Below are 21,264 nucleotides of genomic sequence, written 5' to 3' on the forward strand. Positions count from 1 at the left end.
CCTTAATATTGTTTTCATACAGTTTCTTCACGCGTTTCTGGAATTTCTATTTGATAACTTCACAATGCACAGAAATACCTCATTGCCCACATCGTGGTTTTTGAACTATTTGAAAATAAGGCGTATAATCATATTGCCCCAATCCCTTCAATTAATGAGGTGTACGTTGCTCAAAAAAGGGAACACTTTTAATAACTTTTCATCGAATGGTTGTATTTTCACGTACTAAGACTCAATCTTTATGTCTAACTTACAAATTGCTATTAAGGACATTAAACATCTAATTAAGCACTGTCCAAGATTCCGGGCACTTCGTGGAACCCACATGAATAACTGCGAAGAGGAACATCAATTCTTTGCCATATTGACCTGCAGGAAAATTGTGACTTAAATTATTAAACAAACCCTCGAGGACATTTTAGCCCCAGATCAACTGACCTCAGTCATGAACCAACAATAGAGCATGTCATCATAAATTTTTTAACTAATAAACTTTTAACCTTATATTTCCAAATTTTATCTGCTTTTGATTTTAGACTTCATCGACTTCTAGTCAGACTTTTACTTTTAGACATTTACTCTTAGGACTAGTAGCTTTCATTGATTTTAGTTTTGAGATTTTTTGTCTCTTGTTTCCTTATATAATTCTCGACATTTACACCGGCGCTATTGGATTTCATTGCCTTTAAAACATGTTTTTAATTGTCAAGTGTTATAGATAATCCACTTTTAACTGATCACCACCACTGTCATTTGGCAAGATTTTACTGTAATTTTAGTTTTTAGAGACATTTTTATTGCAATAATTTTATTTTTATCTTCGTATACCCCCCTGGGGTGGGTAGGAGTTCAACCTATCTTACAAATTGCAATTAATTACTGCACATTATATTTTAAGTTGCAAAATCTCACACGAAAACGCACTTTCTCTGAATAAACATACTAAAAGACTAAAAACTAGTACCTTTTCTTCGACGGATGCGGATTTCTGACCTCCGAGATAAAGGACTTTTTATACAGCTTATTGCTCTATTTCTCCAAGTCCTTTAATCAAAGACCATTAAATTGCTATAGCTCCATAAACTACATCACACACAACAAAAGGAGTATTACTTTAATTATTTAATAGTATTTAATATTCAAATAATTAACAAAATTTTAAAAGCAAAACTGTTTGTCCTACTGCGCAGTGATTGCTTTGTCCATCACTTGTTGACAAACGAAATTTGATCATTCCTCAAATCCAGGAAAGCTTTGTCATCAAGTGGTAAAGATAGATTTGATTCAAATAAATCATAAGTGATATCACTCTCAACTTTAATTATTTATCTTTAGGTAATTGACAATATTAAAAAAAAAAAAAACTAATCTTCCGAGAGAGCAGCTGCTGTGATTACTTTGTCCATCACTCTGCTGACGTTGTTGGCAAACGAAATTTGATCACTCCTAAACTCTTCAGCAGCTTTTTCATTCAATGGATCATCTGGATTGGGATCGAGCAGAAGATGCAGCAATCCAAAAACGATGGCGTTCAGATCAAGGATAGGATTCCAGTCCTCTCTCAAAATGTTGAGGCACACATTGCCCTCTGTATCGATATTAGGGTGGTAGATATCAGTCATACACCGAACCTTGAAACGAAAATCAGGTATATTTATGTACTCTATATTAGGGTGATAGAAATCAGTCATACATCATGCATATGTAACTATATTAGGGTGGTAGATTTGAGTCATACATTGAACCTTAAAACGAAATAACAGTTATATTTATGTACTCGATATTAGGGTGATAGATATAAGTCATACATCATGCATATGTAACTATATTAGGGTGGTAGATTTGAGTCATACATTGAACTTTGAAACGAAATAACAGTTATATTTGTGTACTCGATATTAGGGTGATAGATATAAGTCATACATCTTACATTAAATCGTGAAAGGAAATAACAGTTATGTCTATAGAAGTAACAGATATTAAATTCAAGAACACAGTATAAGGAGTAGGCTATTGCCATTTAATTTAACACAGACAACACATGATTCGTATCGGATTTGCAGCTATATCATTGTTTAGCCCCTTAGGCAAGGAAATTCCTGATTTAATTATTAGAATAAACTAGTCCTCAGTGATATCTATACTAATCTTCATTGATATTTCGTTAAAATACTCATTTTTGTTACGTAAGAGAGAAACCACTGAAGCCACCTTCTTTCGTTGGTCCGATGGCAAGGTGGCTCTAACTCGTGCTCCGTAAACCACTTGGGATATTTTTCGTCAGCACTGCGTTTGGTGCGAACCAGTAAGCCATTGTTTAAAAATGATAGGCATTGGTATAAGCAGAGTGTTCTTAATATAGAGAGGACTTATGTCAATATATTATTCTTGTATATAAGAATTTGATATGCTATGTTTTCAAATTGTTCAAGTAATTGCTATTTTAAAAGAGATTTGATAAATAAATAAAAATAAAACATCTCAATTTCATTAGGACAATAGTTATAAGGTTCTATATTTAAACAATATTAACCATTTCCGGAACAGCAAATTTTGATTGAAAATTTTAATCAGTCAAGAAATTTGCAATTATGGCCATGTGCAATATTTTAAGCGAAGTGATATACTTTTACACTTAAATTGAATTTAAGAAATTAATTGTTTGAAAATAGCTAAACTTTTAAGAGCAATTATTTTTACATTTCTACTGGTTTATATTATAACTGGTTTATAGTTAGTGCTTCCAGACAAGATACTCTGCACCTGATAGGGTAAAAAAACAATTTTATGTAAAAAATATGACTATAAAAAATATGGATTAACACTATGTTACTCGAAATTCTTTGCATGTTTTTAAAGAAACTTTGTTAAAAGAAAATTAAAAAGGAAAAAAAAACTATTTACATTAAAGGTCCGCCATAAATTGTGAAAAGAAAAGCATGAAAATGTTAAAAAAAAACAAGCATAGCTTTTTTGGGTACTATCAAAGGTCATTTTTCATGCATTTACGACTCCTTATCGAAACTCAATTTCCTGCAATCTGTAATATGGTACTGGTGATATATTTATTGTATCGAAGAAACTGTCTATCATTTAATCTTATTGATTATCATTTATGATTTGCATAATGTTTTTACGTTACTTCAACATTATCATATTGGATAGCATTTACTTCCACGCTTGAAGTTTATTAACATTCTTTCTCTTTTCAAGAAACTGTGAAAATCCTATTACTTTAGAAACAATATAAGGATCTTATATCAGCATATTAGGTACATATTATACCAGCACTATCACAACACTTATTACCATTATACCAGTAGTACTTACTTCCACAACTAATTAAGTATCCTTGGAGTGAATAAAAGCTTGAGGATTTTCTCACGACCTCTCCCTTCTCGCTATATATCGAAGTGAAATAAATGATAATTAGTGATTTAATTTTCTTACTCAAAGTGAACCAAGGAACTTTTCGATTAGCCGCATGCAAATCCTGTCAAGCCATCATTTTTTTTCTGTTTTTGGCGATACCTTGGGAATACTTCAACAAGTTGGCCAAAACGAAATAGCCTTCACTCAAACGAAAAAAAAAAAAAAATTGCAAACGTTTATCAATACGAAAAAAAAAAGGTAAAATATACTTGAGGTTGCACCTTGGCGAAATTGGCGACTTATGTTTGGTATGCCATTCCTGTTTGCGCGGAACAACATGGTAACAGGAATGGCAGCCAAAACATAATGATATTTCAATAAAACATTGGAAAATTTCAACAAAACATCGGCCAAAACTTCATAACACCGCCCAGTTTGGCGATTAACCGTGATCACAACTTGGCGAGAATCGAAAAGTATCTCGATTAAAAGACATTATCCTATACCTTTGGAGGATCATAAGGATATTCTGGTGACACTCTGAAAATAAAATCATGAGCGGCGTGTTTGTAGAATCCTTCATCCGGTGTTATTTTCAACTGGAAATTAAACAAGTCATCAGGATCTGGAAAAGCAATTGAACAAATTTCTGAAGATTGAAGTGCGTTAACATCTTTCGTTAATCTAATTAACGCTGAAGAGCAACATTTCTTAGTCGCATCGTTCTTTTCCTGTTTTCTTTTCTTTTTAATTGCAGGGAATCTTATCATAGTTTTTTTTTAAAAATTAAATTTAACTAACAAATCCCTTGCGATGTACAATAAATTTTTGTACATTTATTTGATTTAGGCAAGATGTGTCTCAAAACCTCATACTGTCTGTTTGTCTGAAGTCGAGTGTTACCGAATCAAAATCTTGTGTAAAATAAATAATGCTCATGACTGCCAACAGATATCAATGACTACACATTGTCCAACTATTCATAACGATATTCACAGGAGAATTTAGTATAGAAAATATGACTGAACCAAGAAATCTAAAAGAAAGAGTCCCACACGCTCCATAGCATTGTTCAACTCAAGAGTAAACTCTTGAGTACCCAGTTCTTAGTAAGTGGTAAAAAGTTGCAAGTGCTTACGTGTCGGATTTTAGCGGTGGTAAATGGTAAGAAAAGCTTAATAGAACAAACGATGTATTGTTTCTGATGCATGAGACTAAGTACGAGATGATAAGATTCATGGTTTAGAAGTTATAATGGTTTAATGCATAAAAACTGCAATATTCAAGATGTTCCTATTTTTGCATCTGACATTGCTTTCTAGACAAGTTAAGTATTGTTTCCTACATTAAATCGAATGAGACTTAACCCTTTAACACAGATGGGACACCGGTGCCACTTTTATATCGATATTTTTCTGACGGTCTAGTTAGAAATAAAAATATAATTTGTGTTTCTTTAATTATAAGAAACAGTCTAATAACAATTAAAATAATCTTCTAGATTTGTGGTGCGCAAGGTCAATAAAATCACACGCATCAATGTTTATTTTTTATGAATGTAACAGCGTAAACAACGTAACTCTATTTACAATTATGATGTTCGACATGTTTTAATATTAAAGATATAACTAATTGTAACATGTAACATACATAATTGTAACATGTATTTTCCACATTAATGATGTTAAAACTGATGTTTAATGTATTTTAAAACTGAAATTAATATAATTGCAATTAATATATTTATAATTAATATAATTATAATTAATATAATTATAATTAACGTAATTATAATTAATATAATTATAATTAATATAATTGTAATCAATATAATTATAATTAATATAATTATATTTAATACGCTTATAACTATATATTAACTTATAGATATCAGTGAATATTAAATGTTATGCTGTCGTCAATTTACTTTGTATTTATTCTTCCAAAATCGCATACTGTAGGAAAACTAAAAAACCTTCCCTATCAGAATTATATTTGTACTAAAGTATATTTGTATAATTAATTATACAAATATGAAATATATAATATTAAATTATATTTGTACTAAAGTATATTTATATAATTAATTATACAAATATAAACTATATTATATAAAATTATATTTGTACTAAAATATTGTAAAAATTTATCATCAATGAATTTTGTAAATTAAAGAAATTTCAATGATGTATAACAGTTTCTCTTAAATCTAAACAACAGAAAATAACTGAAAGTAAGAAAAATTATTTCTGTGAAGGGAACCGTGTTCGGAAGATTTTATCTTTAACGCAGAGAAAGACACATACAGGGATGTTTCATGTAGTATTTCATAATCATAAATTATTAAAATGCTAGCTATAATATTTTTAACTTATGTTGCCCTACATTAATACAAAAGAATGAATAAAATATTAAAAAAAGCTGTCTTCCTATTCGATACAATTTTGCTATTTATTATGAAATTTGTTATATTTAATCTTGTTTATGTAAAATTAATGTATTTTATAAATGTCGGTAATTCTAGTGATAAATGCAATTTAGAAATAGTTTTAGATGCATGTGTCAACAGATATACTATTAGCTATTAACACTATTAACTAATTGCACTATTTGCTAGTTAAATGTTTTTTTTAAATCTTTTTTTACGAACAAAAAGAATAAAAAAGTGAAGAAGAAGAAAAAGATAAACTTAATTGTTTGGAAACAACTTATGTCATGCAAGTTGCAACATCCACCTCTTAAATCACGATCATTAGAAACAGCTGTAGCCAAACAATGTTAAAATCCATGCCAAAATGCTTTTCGCTTTCCAAACAAAATAGACAAACAAGTAAACTTTTCAGAAATCTAAAAATAGATCACCGAGGCCAAGGACTCACAGGTGAAAATCTTTAAAATAAATAATTTTTAAGTAAAAGTTTAGCTGCCACTTAAATATTAAAAATTTATTTTACATTATTTTTAAAACTCTTTGGAAAAATAGTTACCGTACATCTTAAAAAGTGCTCTAGCCTGTAAGAGTATTTCATGTAAGACATTAAACAACTAATAAGATTGAAACAATGCTCTCCCAACACCAATATAGATTCAAATTTAAATATGTAGAATATGTTACTCTAATCATGTTTACTGGCCGGGATAGTCTGGTTGGTAGGGCGCTGGACTCACGTTAGTAAGAGCGGGAGTTCAAATCCAGATGACTGAAGACTCCCCGTGTAGAAAATGATGACAGGTGCAAGTTAAATCTGTTGGGTCAAAAAGTTCCCACAACAAATTAAATCTCTGGGGGTACTGAATTGGCGATTGATCGTTCGCTGGTTTAGGTCAAAATTACGATCGATGGATGTCTGAATGGATCCGTCCTGTTAACGGGTGTGACGTATGGATGTGGCGGAAGTCGAATTATTGGCCACAGATGGCGCCACTTGAGAACAAAACCAATTGCCTTAATAGCCTACGACGACAACTTCATGTTTAATCTTAAATTTTTAGCTATTAGGTTTCTGTTAGTGGCATATGTTGCTTTATATATTCTTGATTCATTCTTGACATTATCTAAGCAAATTTGCTGGTGGACTATGACAATATGTTAAAGTACCAAAATAGTATTTCATTTCTCAAATTATTCAAGTAATCTTCATAACTACTTTTAAATAAGCTGCACATTACCAACTCATTGAAGTGAAAATCGGAAAGAAATTATTTTAAGTTCTTTGCTTAAACAAAAACATAAATTAACCTTATGTTTAATAAATTATCTAAATAATCAAGCTCAATCATCAGATGGCTCAGGGGATAGAATGTTTTCATTCTAATGAAGTGAACCTGGTTCGAATTCCAGCAATAGCTGGTCGAAACGAATCCACATCCGGTTTGCACCGGCCACAGTGCTGACGTGAAATATCCTCAGTGGTAGATGGTTCATGAGTTAGAATCCCTTTGCCGTCAGGCTAACAGTGGGAGGTTATCGTGGTCTTCCTCTCCATATAACGCAAATGCGGGTTAGTTCTATCGAAAAGTCTTCCACGTAGTCAAATTTCTCCAACTACTTGATCCAGGAGTTCCCTTGTTTTCTGGATTAGGTTCAAAATTACGAGGCTACGGAGTTGAACATTGGTAGTCGCAAACCCATAAATTCGGTCGTCTGTTCAACGACGGTTATAAAATCAAATAATCAACACATTAAATTAATCATCAATCTGCGTAAAAAAAAAAGAAAAAAACTGTCGTTTAATAAGGAATGCTTTATTTGATAAAGAACCAAATGGCTTAAAATATTATTATAATCAATGAAATTAGCATCAACAACCAATCATGACCAAGCCCCTAACCCCATTTTTAGGGCTTTATCTTTCAACGAATATGGTAGGAACCCAACGAATTTTGATGTTGGTCAGACAGCACTCTCCAAACTTTCACATCACAACCACGATGAGCACTTTCAGCCACGACACAGTTAACGTGCACCTTTCTGCATACACGAGCACGGTTGCTTTGTCGGCTGCCAGGATCGAACTCCCAACTCTCCAACCAGCGGTGTAAGCAAAGTCTCAGATGATTGCGCCACCCAAGGAAATTAACATAATGTTATTTTTCAAAATCTCAAGAATCATGTTTGGAAATACAATCAATAAATGAGAGAAGCAAACTCATGAACTTTATCGATACGGAAACAGTTAATATTTAAATATTTTGTGCTCGAATAGTTTGTACCGAACTATTTATTTTCATCGAACTGCTATTAGGAGATTTGTTATATATTCTAAAACTTAGGGTGAAGGGAGAATTTTAATTTTATAAAATACTGGGTGGTCCATCCCCTGCTCACTTCGCTCACCATCCTTCACGAATGGATAGTTAAGTAGTATATGTCTCATACTATGGCGTATTTTTTATTTTAAACTAAGAAAATTTTTAGAAATTGTAAGAAATTAATATTTTTTAAAATTTATAAAAATTGTCTAAAATTCTTATTTTTAATATCGATTTAATAGTTATTTTTTTTTAAATAACAAATTTTTTATGCCCGTGAAACTAAATGAAAAAAGGTTTAATATTGTTTAAAAAGTATTATATTTTTGATGTTTTTGGGAATGAAGTTTAAGTTTAAAAAACAACATATTCTACTTGCAACATTTAAATTGAAAATTATTCAATTAAAAAATAACAAATACTTAATTTTACTAATACAGATTTAGTTTCCAATTGTATTGGGATAAAATTTTGTATCGATTAAGTCTTCTAGGTTACATTTTAAATTTGATTTGCAATTTTGTTTTTCAAATTCCTATTTAACTTTTGTTTTTATAAAAACTTGTTTAATGTTTTTGGCCTAAGAAATTAGGAGAAGAGTTAAATACTAATCATGTTTCACAATATTTTGGGAATTTTAATTGTATATGTTGACTCCACAGTTTAACAAAAAGCTTATAACAAGAGTAAACTAACTTATATATTCTGTTTAATAATAGCAAAATGGTTAATAGGTTTCGGTAGCGATTTAAATAATGAAATAATTACTAATAAGATAATATCTTAGTATTATTTTATAATAAAGAAACATCGTTATTGATTTTTATTACTTGGAATAATAATAAAAATCAAATACATTATAACAAAGAATACTGAGAAAGCATAATAAATAAATGTTACACGTAAATACCTTTAAATTAGAGAACATGAAATATTTTACAGGTAAACCGTTGTATCTTAATAGCATTTAGTTTTTATGCTGATGACAACTTAAGAATACCGGAACTTTATGTAAGAAAATTGGATCATACCATTTTCTGGTCATTAAGAAAGCGCCAACAGCAATGGAAAACAGTTTTATGCCAGTACGTTTTTATGTTAAGTGAGGAAGAAGCCTTGTGGTCGTAAGATTTTGTTTTCGCAAATACAAGCTTAGGAAGTTCTTTTCCTTCTTTCTCGTTTTGTTTCATTAAGTTCGATCTTCGGATGTAATTTCATGATTAGTTTGATTAATGGAATAAATTTAACAGTAGGAGAAAAGTGAGCGCTACACCCCACTTTTAGGGATGATGAATTCTCTTTCTTAAATAGCATGGTTTAGACTAAACAAATGCTTCTTAAAAATTTATTTCTTCACATGAATGGAAATTTTTGAAAAAGTTGACGCTCACTTTTTAATCTGAAAAAAGTTTAAAAGAACTCCTCATCGGAAAAAATTATAAAAAATTCACAAAATACCCTCCATTTTTGTAACTATATATATATGCACTTTACGTAACATGGTTTCGAGTAAACAAATACTTCTTAAAAATTTTGGGTATTTATTTCTTTACATCTATGGGTATTTTTTGAGCATTAGATGCTTTCTTGACCATGCCACCATCTAATCATGCCATCACGTTAAGAGCATACATATGCTTAACACAATGGAGGAAACTGTGAATTTTTTGCTATGAGTAATTTATTCGGAACTTGTTTTAAATTTCAACGAGAGAGTCACTTTCTTTTCTTCTCAAAAATACCAATATGTTTCAAGAAATAACTATTTAAAATTTTTATGAAGGATATGTTTACTCACGGTATGAGCATATTTATCAATAACATAATGAAGGACACTTTGCGAATTTTGTTATAATTTTTGAATTGAGAAATTTATTTGAAACTTGCGTCAGATAAAAAGTGTCAATTTTTTAAAAAATGCCCACAGTTATGAAGAAATAAGTACTCAAAATTTCTAGGAAGTATTCATTTAATCGAAACCATGCTATGTAAAGAGCATATATCTAGTTATCATAATGGAGCTTATTTGGTGAATTTTTTGAAATTTTTTGCCATGAGAAATTCATTTGAAACTTTCTTCAGATTACAAAGTGAGCGTCAATTCTTTCAAAAATACCCATATGTGTCAAGAAATAAGTTTTTCCAATTTTTAAGAAGGATTTATTTACTCCAAACAATACTACGTTAAGTGCATATTTATGGTTAAACATATTGGAGGACACTTTGCGAATTTTTAATGTTTTTTGGAAATGAGGAATTCATTTGAAACTTGTTTCAAATAACAAAGTAAGCGTCAAATTCTTAAAAATACACATAGATGTGAAGAAATAGATAGCCAAAATTTTTAAGAAGCATTTGTTCAGTCCAAACCATACTACGTTAGGAGCATTAATTAGTTAACATAGTGAAAAACAAATTGCAAATTTTTTATAATTTTCAGCAATGAGGAATTCATTTGAATTTTGTTTCAGATTACAAAGTAAGCGTCAAATTTTTCCAAAACCCGGTAGATTAGAAGAAATAAATACTCAAAATTTTTAAGAAGCAATTGTTTAGTTCAGACTGTGCTACATTAAGAGCAAATATATAGTTAACATAATGAAGGGCACTTTGTGAATTTTTTATATATATTTTATATATATTTTCTTGAAATAAGGGATTCATTTGAAACTTGTTTCAGATTTCAAAATAAAAACCAAAGTTTTCAAAAATGCCCTTAAATGTGAAAAAAAAAGTAACCAAAATTTTTAAGAAGCATTTGTTTAATCCAAGCCAAACATTAAGCTGCATATTATGAGTATTAATATAGTTAACATGATAAAGGATATATTGCGAATTTTTTTATCATTTTTTGTAATGTGAAAATCATTTGAAACTTGTTCCAGAGAACTAAGTGAGAGTTAATTTTTCCAAAAATACCCATATCTGCCAAAAAATAAGTAATCAAAAGTTTTTCGAAGTCTTAAAAGTTTTATGGGATTTTGGTAGGTAGGAATTACAATTTTTAAATTTTTCCAGACTTTGGGTACCCTGATAAACAATTTTTGTAAGTTATGCAACTACCATTATTTACCTTTTGAGAAATAAAATGACCAGTGAACTGAGCGCTAACTAGTTAATTTGCTAAATAAGGGATTAATAAGTATCTCACTTATAAGTATGAAAATATTTTCCATCTCATTTATGCATTTTCATACACTTAAATCAAATGTTGAAAAGAATTATTTTACGAAAGTTTGTTACTTAAATCGTTTTTACACTCCCTCTTAAGGAACATTTGAAAGAACTGTTAACAGAAAAAGAACGTGATCACAAAAATTTCACTATTTGTTGACATCACACATCACGTGGTAACTACCTTCCAGCGCTTTAATTCTTTCGACTCAACCACCTTTCAATTAATATGACGTCAATCAATTCGATTACCCTCAATTTCATTCACTCAAAAATTCTAAAATGTTGACAATTTTGCTTTATAAAAAATACAAACTTGTTGTGTTTCCGATTGTAGGAATAGAAAATCAAAAATTGATTGCAGGATTAAAAGTTTTTATCGTTTTCCATTAGAGAATCCAAATTTCGTAAAAAAATGGCTTAATAGAACTAAAACTAAGCGTGAGAACTTCATTCAAATCAGTATGCTATAATATGTTTCTAACATTTTGATGAATAATGTTTTAACTATCCGCCTTTCACAAATCGGCTTTCTTTAAAACCCGATTCTTTGCCTAAATGTATGTTTTGTGATGCCAATGAAATTTCAACTCCTAGTGGTAGTGATATTTGTACTGATGATGTTAAGTTGACAACAACAACTGATTCAGATATAAATTACTTATCTACACAGTAAGTATTGTTTGAATATTTCGCAGATTTATTTAAAAATGTTGAAAAGTTTACTAATTTATAAATTTAACGAAACAGCAGGAACTTTTTTTTGTTTTTCTCCCAGTAATATCATCGCGGGTGAGGGAAATCTTTTTTCTCTGTTCTTACGTAATCGTGACCTTACCATTCAATGTCACAGGTATAAAGTAACAAGTATAAAGTAACAGGTTCCAGTTTTTTTCTTCCTTCAATAACGTGAACGAGCATGGTAGTAACTTATTCGCTCTTTCCTGAAAGGATTTCCCAAATGGTAGTGAAATGAGAATTCGATTATAATTCTAAGCAGGAATATTTTTAATTTATCAGAACTTGAATACTTCAGAGTATAAATATCTAGCTTAAATATTCTTGTACATTTTATGGATATGTAGTGGTGGTCGAAATGATTTAAAACTCATAAAGAAATTCATAAATCTGCAATTCATAAAATTAAAAAGAAAATCATAAATCTTGCTACCATTTTAAAATAAATATCAAGTCTTTTTTGGAAATCCGCATAAGTTGCTTTCAAACTCATTATTATCATTCATCATCAAAGCGAAAATATTTTAAACTTAGTCAGTACCTAAAATATCGAATCAAATGTTTGACTGACCTATTTTATACGTCTAAATTATTTATAGACATATCAAAATAATTTTAAATCAAGAATTAAAAACCAAAACAGTAATTTTGCTACCACTTTAAATATTAAAATAAAATTTAGTGAAAAAAAAATAAATAGGCTAACAATTATTGGGAATCAAAGTAGGTTTGCCACTAAATTGAAGATGAAAGAGAATAATCTTAAAAATACTGTTTAGATATTTAAGTAATCTTCGATACAAGAATCGTTTTCAATGATTAGCTGCAATTGCGACTGTTCATAATTATAATTTTGAACAATCGTGATTTCAGCTACATGAATTATTGACAATAGTTGATTATGAATATTTTTAATTACAAATTATAATCACTCATAATCACGATAAAAGTTTTAATTGTAAATTATAGTTACTTGCAATTTTAATCGCTAATTAGCTAAGATAAGACAACACAAATCAATAACCTTTCAGCACATACACAGGTATTGCACTTCCTGTAGCACGGCGCCATTACGTAACGTCATTGAGGACAAATTCTAGAACAAAGTAATTTTCATGCCGTATAAAGACCTTTCTATAGCATTAATACAATAATAACTCTGCTCCAAAAATAGATTGATAATTTAAGAAGAATGGGAGAATGAAAAGCTACAAAGCCATAAAAGGAATATGTTATATGATTTCCTATGGATTTGTTGGTGAAAAGATTTGGAACAACTAATATTTATAATTGTGACATCATCTGCTCAAAATGCCAGTCACTCTGCTTGCAAAAATACTTAGTCATTGCCTTAGAAACAGTGGAATCGCATTTTGTGGGATCATTTTTTTCATAATGAGCGGTTCTGCAGTCTAACGAATTTAGAAACTCTTTACGTAACCTTTATTTTGGATATTTCGACAACTCAGAGAAAGTCGTATTTACGAAATTTCATTTCTCAAGGTCTAATCGACCGATTCTTTTGGATTTTGTCATTTAAAACGGTGTCGAATAAAAGGGTGGAAAAACTTGCCAACTCTAAAATTCTAACTTCATTAACTTATTATTTAAGTGATTAAAAACTATTTTTTTTGTACAAACTTATTTTTTAATAAGCATGTTTTATTATGAAAAGCGAATTTTTTTTTATTCGGTTCATTAGCTAAAGAGAGATAAGCATTTTCATATTTTTTTCTTCTTTCTGCGTACTATACAGCTGCCAACTTAAATATATTAATAGTTTTTAATATAAAAGCAAAGCTGTTACCATTTATTGATTTTGACCTATTATGGTAGACTAAACATGTCAAATCTACGTGACAACCAAAAAGCGTTCCAACACATCGACTGAAAAAAGAAAAAGCAAGGGCAGAAAAGTGTCTTTGAAATTGATTGGAGTGAATGACCAGAAACAGCTAAGATTTTGGCCTCTTGCCCAAAATGAGAAAGATCTAAACGACTTTCGGATTTTGTTTCGAATCCAGCAGAAATGAAACAGGCAGAAAAGAACGTTTTTCACGTGCCCTGTGGCTGAGAATCAATTTTTCTATGCATGATCTGTTTGGAACGGAAATTGAACATTAAATAAATGAACTTGATTGTATTCAAAAGATTTTTTCTCTCTCTCAGTTGGAAACGCCTCTAAATGTATTCTTAAACAGATACCGAGTTTTTCTCTTTTATCTTCATATACTTCATAAAATTATATTTATTTGAAATGTTTGATTCTTTCAATCTTTCTCTTGATTTGTCGTTTAGCGAGACTAAGTTCAAGGTTATTTGTATGAAATACTAGACTAAATTGACAACAAAAAATTGCTTCACTTACGATTTTAATAAAATATTAGACATAGAAATTATAGATAGTAACGCAAAGTTTAGTCTTTCTTCATTAGTGATGTTTGATTTTTTCAATCTTTCTTTTGATTTGTCTTTTAGCTAGACTAAGTTCAAGGTTATTTGAAAGAAATACTAGACTAAATTGACAACAAAAAATTGCTTCACTTGCGATTTTAATAAAATATTAGACATAGAAATTATAGATAGTAACGCAAAGTTTAGTCCTTCTTCATTAGTGATGTTTGATTTTTTCAATCTTTCTTTTGATTTGTCTTTTAGCTAGACTAAGTTTAAGGTTATTTGAAAGAAATACTAGACTAAATTGACAACAAAAAATTGCTTCACTTACGATTTTAATAAAAATTAGACATAGAAATTATAGATAGTAACGCAAAGTTTAGTCCTTCTTCATTAGTGATGTTTGATTCTTTCAATCTTTCTTTTGATTTGTCTTTTAGCTAGACTAAGTTCAAGGTTATTTGAAAGAAATACTAGACTAAATTGACAACAAAAAATTGCTTCACTTACGACTTTAATAAAATATTAGACATAGAAATTATGGATTCAAAGTTTAGTCTTTCTTCATTAGTGATGGATGGTGTTCTCTCAAAACTCTACAACCCAAATTAAGAAAAGCTTAATTAAATTTAGACGAACTATGCTCTATGCACCTGCGAATCTCGGCTAGTGGGGGAGAAGGTGAGGGAGTGCATAGGAAGTCATCCCCTATTTATATATAAATGTAAATATATTATTTTTTATTACTTATTTTTATTTTGTAATTTTTTTCTTTGCTCATTATTGCAATTACTTACTGTTTAGAACTTATATACATCGTTCATATACGAATTTTTATTCCCTTCATTCTAGTCAATTTAGACTTAGCTTTTAGTTATATTTCGCACACCTTTTTCCACTCTTAATTCGATTAGTTGAGATGAAGAAGAAAATATCCCAGGGATGGCGAACCAATGGCACGCGTGCCATTTTTAGCACGCGACACAATATTTTGGGTACGCCACCGATCGCAAAGTTCACTATGAAGCATATTAACAATTAAATTAGAATTCACAAAAAACAAAAATAATAAATAAACAATTATTAACAAAAAAATTAACAATGAATGCCAAAAAAAAAAAAAAAACAATTAATAACCATAATGAACAGGCTAACAATAAATAACTAGCAAAAAAAAAATAAACAGTCCTGCTTGAACTAACACCTTACAACCTAATTTATGTTATTTGTTATCTAATCTGCAACAACAGAAGTCACACTGATGTTACTTTAAGTTGAATTTCGCATATGACTGAGACATTGCAAAATGTGTGTTTTTATTTTTTTAAAAATAATAAATAGAGTTTTGAGTTGATACTATTTTGTATTATTATTTTCTCAATAATCGCGAAGTCAAAATTATTTGACGGCACGTCTATGACCTCATTAAACAATTTTTTAGAAAAAATGGCACGTTGGTGCATAAAGGTTCGCCACCTCTGCCCTAGGGATAGGTACTCTGTTATAAACTGTAACAGTCAGTCAGTCAAATGAAAGTGCTTGCATAGATATAGTTTGTCTACGGCAAGAACTCCCCCTACCGCAAAGTCTGAGGATGTCTGCAGCTATGGAGACAAAAATAGCCCATTTCAGGGAGGGTAGCTTCTTTTCAATCTAGGGCTAACACAATAGATCGAAGAAAAAGATTCCCTTTCTCTCGCCGTCCTGTCCTAAGCAATGATCCCACACCCCTACTTGAAATAGTTATGCCTCATTACAATAGTCACCACAACGGGTCCAGACGAATGACTAGGGGAGTTCTTACTTAAGACAAACTATAGACGAAAAGGAAAAAAAAAGCGAAAATACTGGTCTTAAAAACAGTTCTTTTCTAGATTCTTTTTAGAAAGAGTCGTGAAATCTTGATTACAAAGGGTTATATAAATATATATTTGATTTATTAAATCTATATTATAGCCGTGATTATTCAAAAGTGAAGGAAAGAAAAATTATAAAATTTTTATTTTATTTATTGCCTAATATTTACCTTTTTTCGAATGATAAATAGTTTTATGTCCGTATTACTGTGAATGACCGAAATCTGAAGAATGTCGACTTTCATCGGTGTAGTCACATAGTCGCTTTGGCGAATGTCCGAAATATTTGTTTATCCAATTTGATATTAATATATTCATTGATATCTTAATATTTATTTGATATTTTAATGTCCGATTTGGATAGATAAGGAAAAAAAATCAATGTTTATAATACCGGGGAGTTGCAGTTGACCTTAAAATTCTTCAGTGTAAGCAATACCGGGCAGATATATACCAGGCAGTGGCACTCGACCTCAAAAATAATTAGTATACGAAAACCGAGCAAGTGTAATTATCAAATCAGGTCTAAGATGAATTTCGGATATTTACCAAAACGACTATGTTATTGTCGGTATATATGTATATGAGCTGCCAGCTTATTACGCTGTGGGGTAAAATTTCATCTATAGGTAACAAATTTTATGTTTTAATTTATGATTCTTTGTTTAGTAAATTTGTTTCAAAATTATTTATTCCACACCATTAAATGTAAATGATTCGAAAGTTCATGTGAAACACCACTTTTTTTCCTGATCTTTCGTGGTGAGGTTTTTAAGGCGGTTTTTAGAAGGCCCCGTTGAAATATGAAATGCTAATAATATGCTATTTTTATAACTGCTGTGAGTTTGCAACTGTTAGGTGAAATTTGCGCTCATTTTGAAAATGGCGCAAAGCGTAAATATGAAGAAAAGCCCCAGTTTTGTCAAAATAAAAAGCGTTTGTGGTTTAATTTTTTAATATTCGAAAACTTACTCTAATGCTGCATTACTTGGGCTTATAAAAATTTGCACAAACTAAGAATAAGGCAGTAATTTTGATTATTTTCATCTAGATGACGAAATGTCGCCAAATTGGCGCTTTTTAAAAATGTATAACTTTTAAGATATTTAAGTCATTTGTGTGTTCTAATACCCAGATAATTCTTCACGGCAAGATTATATACATAGTTTAAAATCGTAGCATTGCTTGAAGTGCAAGGCATTTAAACTGTGTTTTTTTTCTTTCTTCCTTGGCGACTGAGCTTCGAAAAATAGAGTTAAAATGTCGGCAAAATTACTATAAATTATGAATGCTTTAGTTTTTAGTTGTCTAACACTCTAGAAATATTTTGCAAAAAGTGGTGTAATTGGCAGCTCTGTATCCTTTTCTGACCCAATGAATCCATTAGGACACATCCGAACCTAGCAAAATTAAAAGTGATGACTAACTTTTCTCAAGACTGCTTAAAAGTTCATTTATTTAACTTCATATTATTTTCATAAAATCAGTTTTAAAGAAACATACATTTAAAGATATCAGATTACATAGAGTTAATATAGAAGTGTTTCTTTATTTTGTTCAAACCCTGTACATAATGTAGATATCTTTAACCGGAATAACTATCTTGCTTAGAATTGTAAAATTAATCGATAACTGTGCAAACATTTAATATTTTTTTTAATAGAATGATGTTAGGAAATTTGTGTATTTATTTAAATTATTTTTGTGTACAAAATCATTATAAATTACTTTTTTAAACAAATAAAATTAAAAATATATCAACGTAAATATTTATATAGTTACCATTTTAAAAAAAATAAAGACCCCACTAAAATCTGAAGATTTGGCAGTTTCACGATTGGGTTAACCCCGAATGAGGTTAATAATTTTTTTACGGGTTCATCGTAATGTTAGATTGAAGGGAAAGGGTTCATATTGTATTATTCAAAATAAATCCATCATAATTCCTTATGGCATATAATGATTAAAAGCAAATGAATATTTTATTCATATTCCGACTCGTTTGATTTCAACGTCCAATTATTAGGCGCAAATTATATTTATTCCTTATGATTATTTGAAAATATTTCTGGTAAACACTATCATTATTTTCGTTTTCATAGAATTGCATTTTTATACTTAGAATTCCATCTAACCCTTTGTTGGGAAAATGCAAGAAAGGAATTGGGAAAGCTCAATATAACTATTGATTATCTTCGTTTTTTTTATTCATCGTATGCTTATTCAGAATGAAGAGTTTGCACGCAATAGAATATTTGCATAGATGTTATTTAATTCGCTTTTTTTTCATCTTTGTAATTGATATCTAATTGACATTCATGACCTTTGTTTGTTTGACAAGTGTTTCTTCTAATGCCATCGTAAAATATGGTGATTCTTTAGTCTAGCGGTTCCCAAATGGTGTTCCATGGAACACTAGGTTTCCGTAGAAGTTATAAACGGGCTCCGAGAGTTAGGACTTTTTAAAAACTTTTTTGTTAACAATTCTGAAACCTATAATTACATTTAGATCCAATCAATAATTCATTATTTACTTAACATTTGGCTTGATTATTTAAAGTAAAATGCCAATGAAAAAGAAACAGCACATTTTTTGGAAGAAAAAAAAAACATAATTTTTCAAATAAACATGTCTTGAATAAACTATATGAAGGGCATGTTTTGATAAAATATTGTATTATTTACGAACCAAAATAAAATAACTAAATTGCTAAAAAAGAAATATGTTTTTCTGATAGCGATTTTCGACGTTTACAGCAGTTCTTTTTAGTTTTTATTTCAACGAAAGCCATAATTCTGCTTATTTCATTCATTTTCAGCTTATGCAAAAGCAACTTGTTACAAGACTAGATTCAGTTACAGGTATGCGAATTTAATTGTAGGATATAAAACCTTATATTTAAGATTATTAATGATAAAACAATGAAAAAATACCATTATTCTTATTTTATTTTATTTAATAACCATCGTTGAACAGTTTACCCAATTCTGAGTTTACGACTACCAATTTTCTACTCCGCTGCATTGTAATTTTCAAACCCAATCCAGAAGACAAGGGAACTCATCGATCAAGTATTGGAAGAAATTTTCCTACATGGAGGACTTTTTGATGGACTCAACCCGCATTTGTGGAACTTGGAGAGGAAGACCACGATTGTGGTCGGTGCGAGCCTCGTATGGAACTCGTATCGACCAGCCATCGCTGAACCTCGAACCTTGGCAGGCGAACGATCTATCCCCTGAGCCATCGCAGTTCCAGTAGTAAGGTATTTTACTTTATTTTATAACCGTCGTTGAACAGCCGACCCAATTCTTGGTTTACGCCCACCAGTATTCAACTCCGTATACTTGTAATTTTGGCCGCAATCCAGAAGACAAGGGAGCTTCTGAATCAGTACCCCCAGAGATGGGAACATGGAGGACTTTGTGACTCGACAGATTTAGCGTGCACCAGTCACCATTTACTACACGTGGAGTCTTCTGCCGGCGGGGAATCGAACCCACAATTTCTTTGACATGGGCACAGTGCCCTACCAACCAGGCTACCGTGACACTCGGTAATAAGGTATTATCACATGCGTACAAATTATCACATGCGTATAAGTATGTACATACATTTTAAAATTTCAATATAATAAAAAGCTCTGCTCTCTTGTTCCGCATTCCATCTCCCGTAATTGCTTCTCGCTCATACTCTTTTTTTTTCCTTCTTTTTTTTCCTTTTTAAATTAATGTTTGATGTGTTTCAGAAGTGAAAAGACCCTTCTTTAAGGAAATATATAATTATGGTAAGTATCGTTAAGATGTTAATAGCAAAGAACTGGAGAATCGCCTAGATTTAAAAAATCATCAATTGCATTTGAAAAAAAATTAAGCATAGAAAAGTAAAGTATGCCACAATAATCAGAAAAGTTATAAGGCTATAAAAATAATATAACAAGCCAATAAAAATAAAAAGCCAAGAAAATAAAAAAAACAAAAAACGAAGTTATGTTGAAAATAATTGTTCAAAATAAAAAGAGAAACAGTAATTCATGTTTTAGTCATGGCTGTTTTAACTTTAAGAATGGGATAATTGTTTATAACGCCTAGCTCGCGAAGATAATTCGAGAAGCTATTTTTAATTGTCATTATAACGAAATTTTAAGAAATGTTTTTAATATAGCTATTATATACAGATTTTAGTAATATTAAAAACAAATATTTTTTATTGAAATATTTTTCTAAGTAAAAATTTCAAATAATACTAAAAATGTTAATAAAAAAATTCTTTTCAAATTTATTTTCATCCATCTTTATTGTTCAAAACCAAAAAAATGAGCAATAAAACAAACTCGAATCATAAAACCATAAAACTTTGTTCCATAAATGTTCAGGATAAAACTTATTTCCGAATAAACAAATGGAAACGGATAACGATAAAATGGGAACATCTTTTTGACGTGAGTATGGGTATGGGTAATAAAAAATACGAAGTTTAAGGAGAATATGTTTTCGCTATTTGTTGACCAGAATTACGTCACACCTAGAAGGTGAATTGAAGGTTATTAGCCACGCGTTTCTATCAGAATCCTGGAAAATCGATCAATAGGAGTGGGAGTGAAATTCCAGCTTTTTCCCCGGAAGCCTTCCACGTGGGTGGAGGTTATACAAATAATATCTAGTAAAGTGAATTAACGATAATTTTTTTTTATTTTTAAAAACTGAATTAAAGGGCATAGCTGCCCTCTTTTACGCTTTTTAAAGAAGATTTTTTTTCTTGTCGTAGCAAAATCTAAGCTACATTTGATTTAAGTTATCCAACTACCTTTTTTAAGCCGATTTTAACAAAATTTTTTTCTGTTTTTCATATAAAATAAAACCATTAACTTTATCTTTTTTAAAACTGTGTGAATTTTCTTTCTACTTCTAATCGAACAGAATTTAAGGTAATTTGCTTTGGTTATTGCGATTGGCAATTGAGCCGTTTTGTCTT

The 21,264-nt window shown here is 30.2% G+C and overlaps 1 protein-coding gene across 2 annotated transcripts in view; it reads right to left on the reverse strand.

Annotated features, from left to right (window-relative positions):
• Positions 1-1,104: 1,104 nt before the first annotated feature.
• Positions 1,105-21,264, reverse strand: part of LOC107456010 (nedd8-conjugating enzyme UbcE2M-like) — a 29,123-nt gene continuing 8,963 nt past the window's right edge. Inside the window, exons 1-2 of one of the 2 annotated variants that reach the window (XM_016073775.4) lie at positions 3,879-4,270; positions 1,105-1,631 (exon numbers count right to left, since the gene is read on the reverse strand). In XM_016073775.4, coding sequence (XP_015929261.1) covers positions 1,365-1,631; positions 3,879-4,142 — 531 coding nt within the window. In that variant the 5' untranslated portion in view covers positions 4,143-4,270 and the 3' untranslated portion in view covers positions 1,105-1,364. Of the gene's footprint in view, positions 1,632-3,878; positions 4,271-21,264 lie in introns of those variants that run through there. The other variant, XM_043051186.3, reaches the window with a different exon arrangement.

The sequence above is a fragment of the Parasteatoda tepidariorum genome, chromosome 10 (assembly GCF_982258835.1).
Source record: "Parasteatoda tepidariorum strain Cologne lab strain chromosome 10, Ptep-v5.0, whole genome shotgun sequence".
NCBI lineage: Eukaryota > Metazoa > Arthropoda > Arachnida > Araneae > Theridiidae > Parasteatoda > Parasteatoda tepidariorum.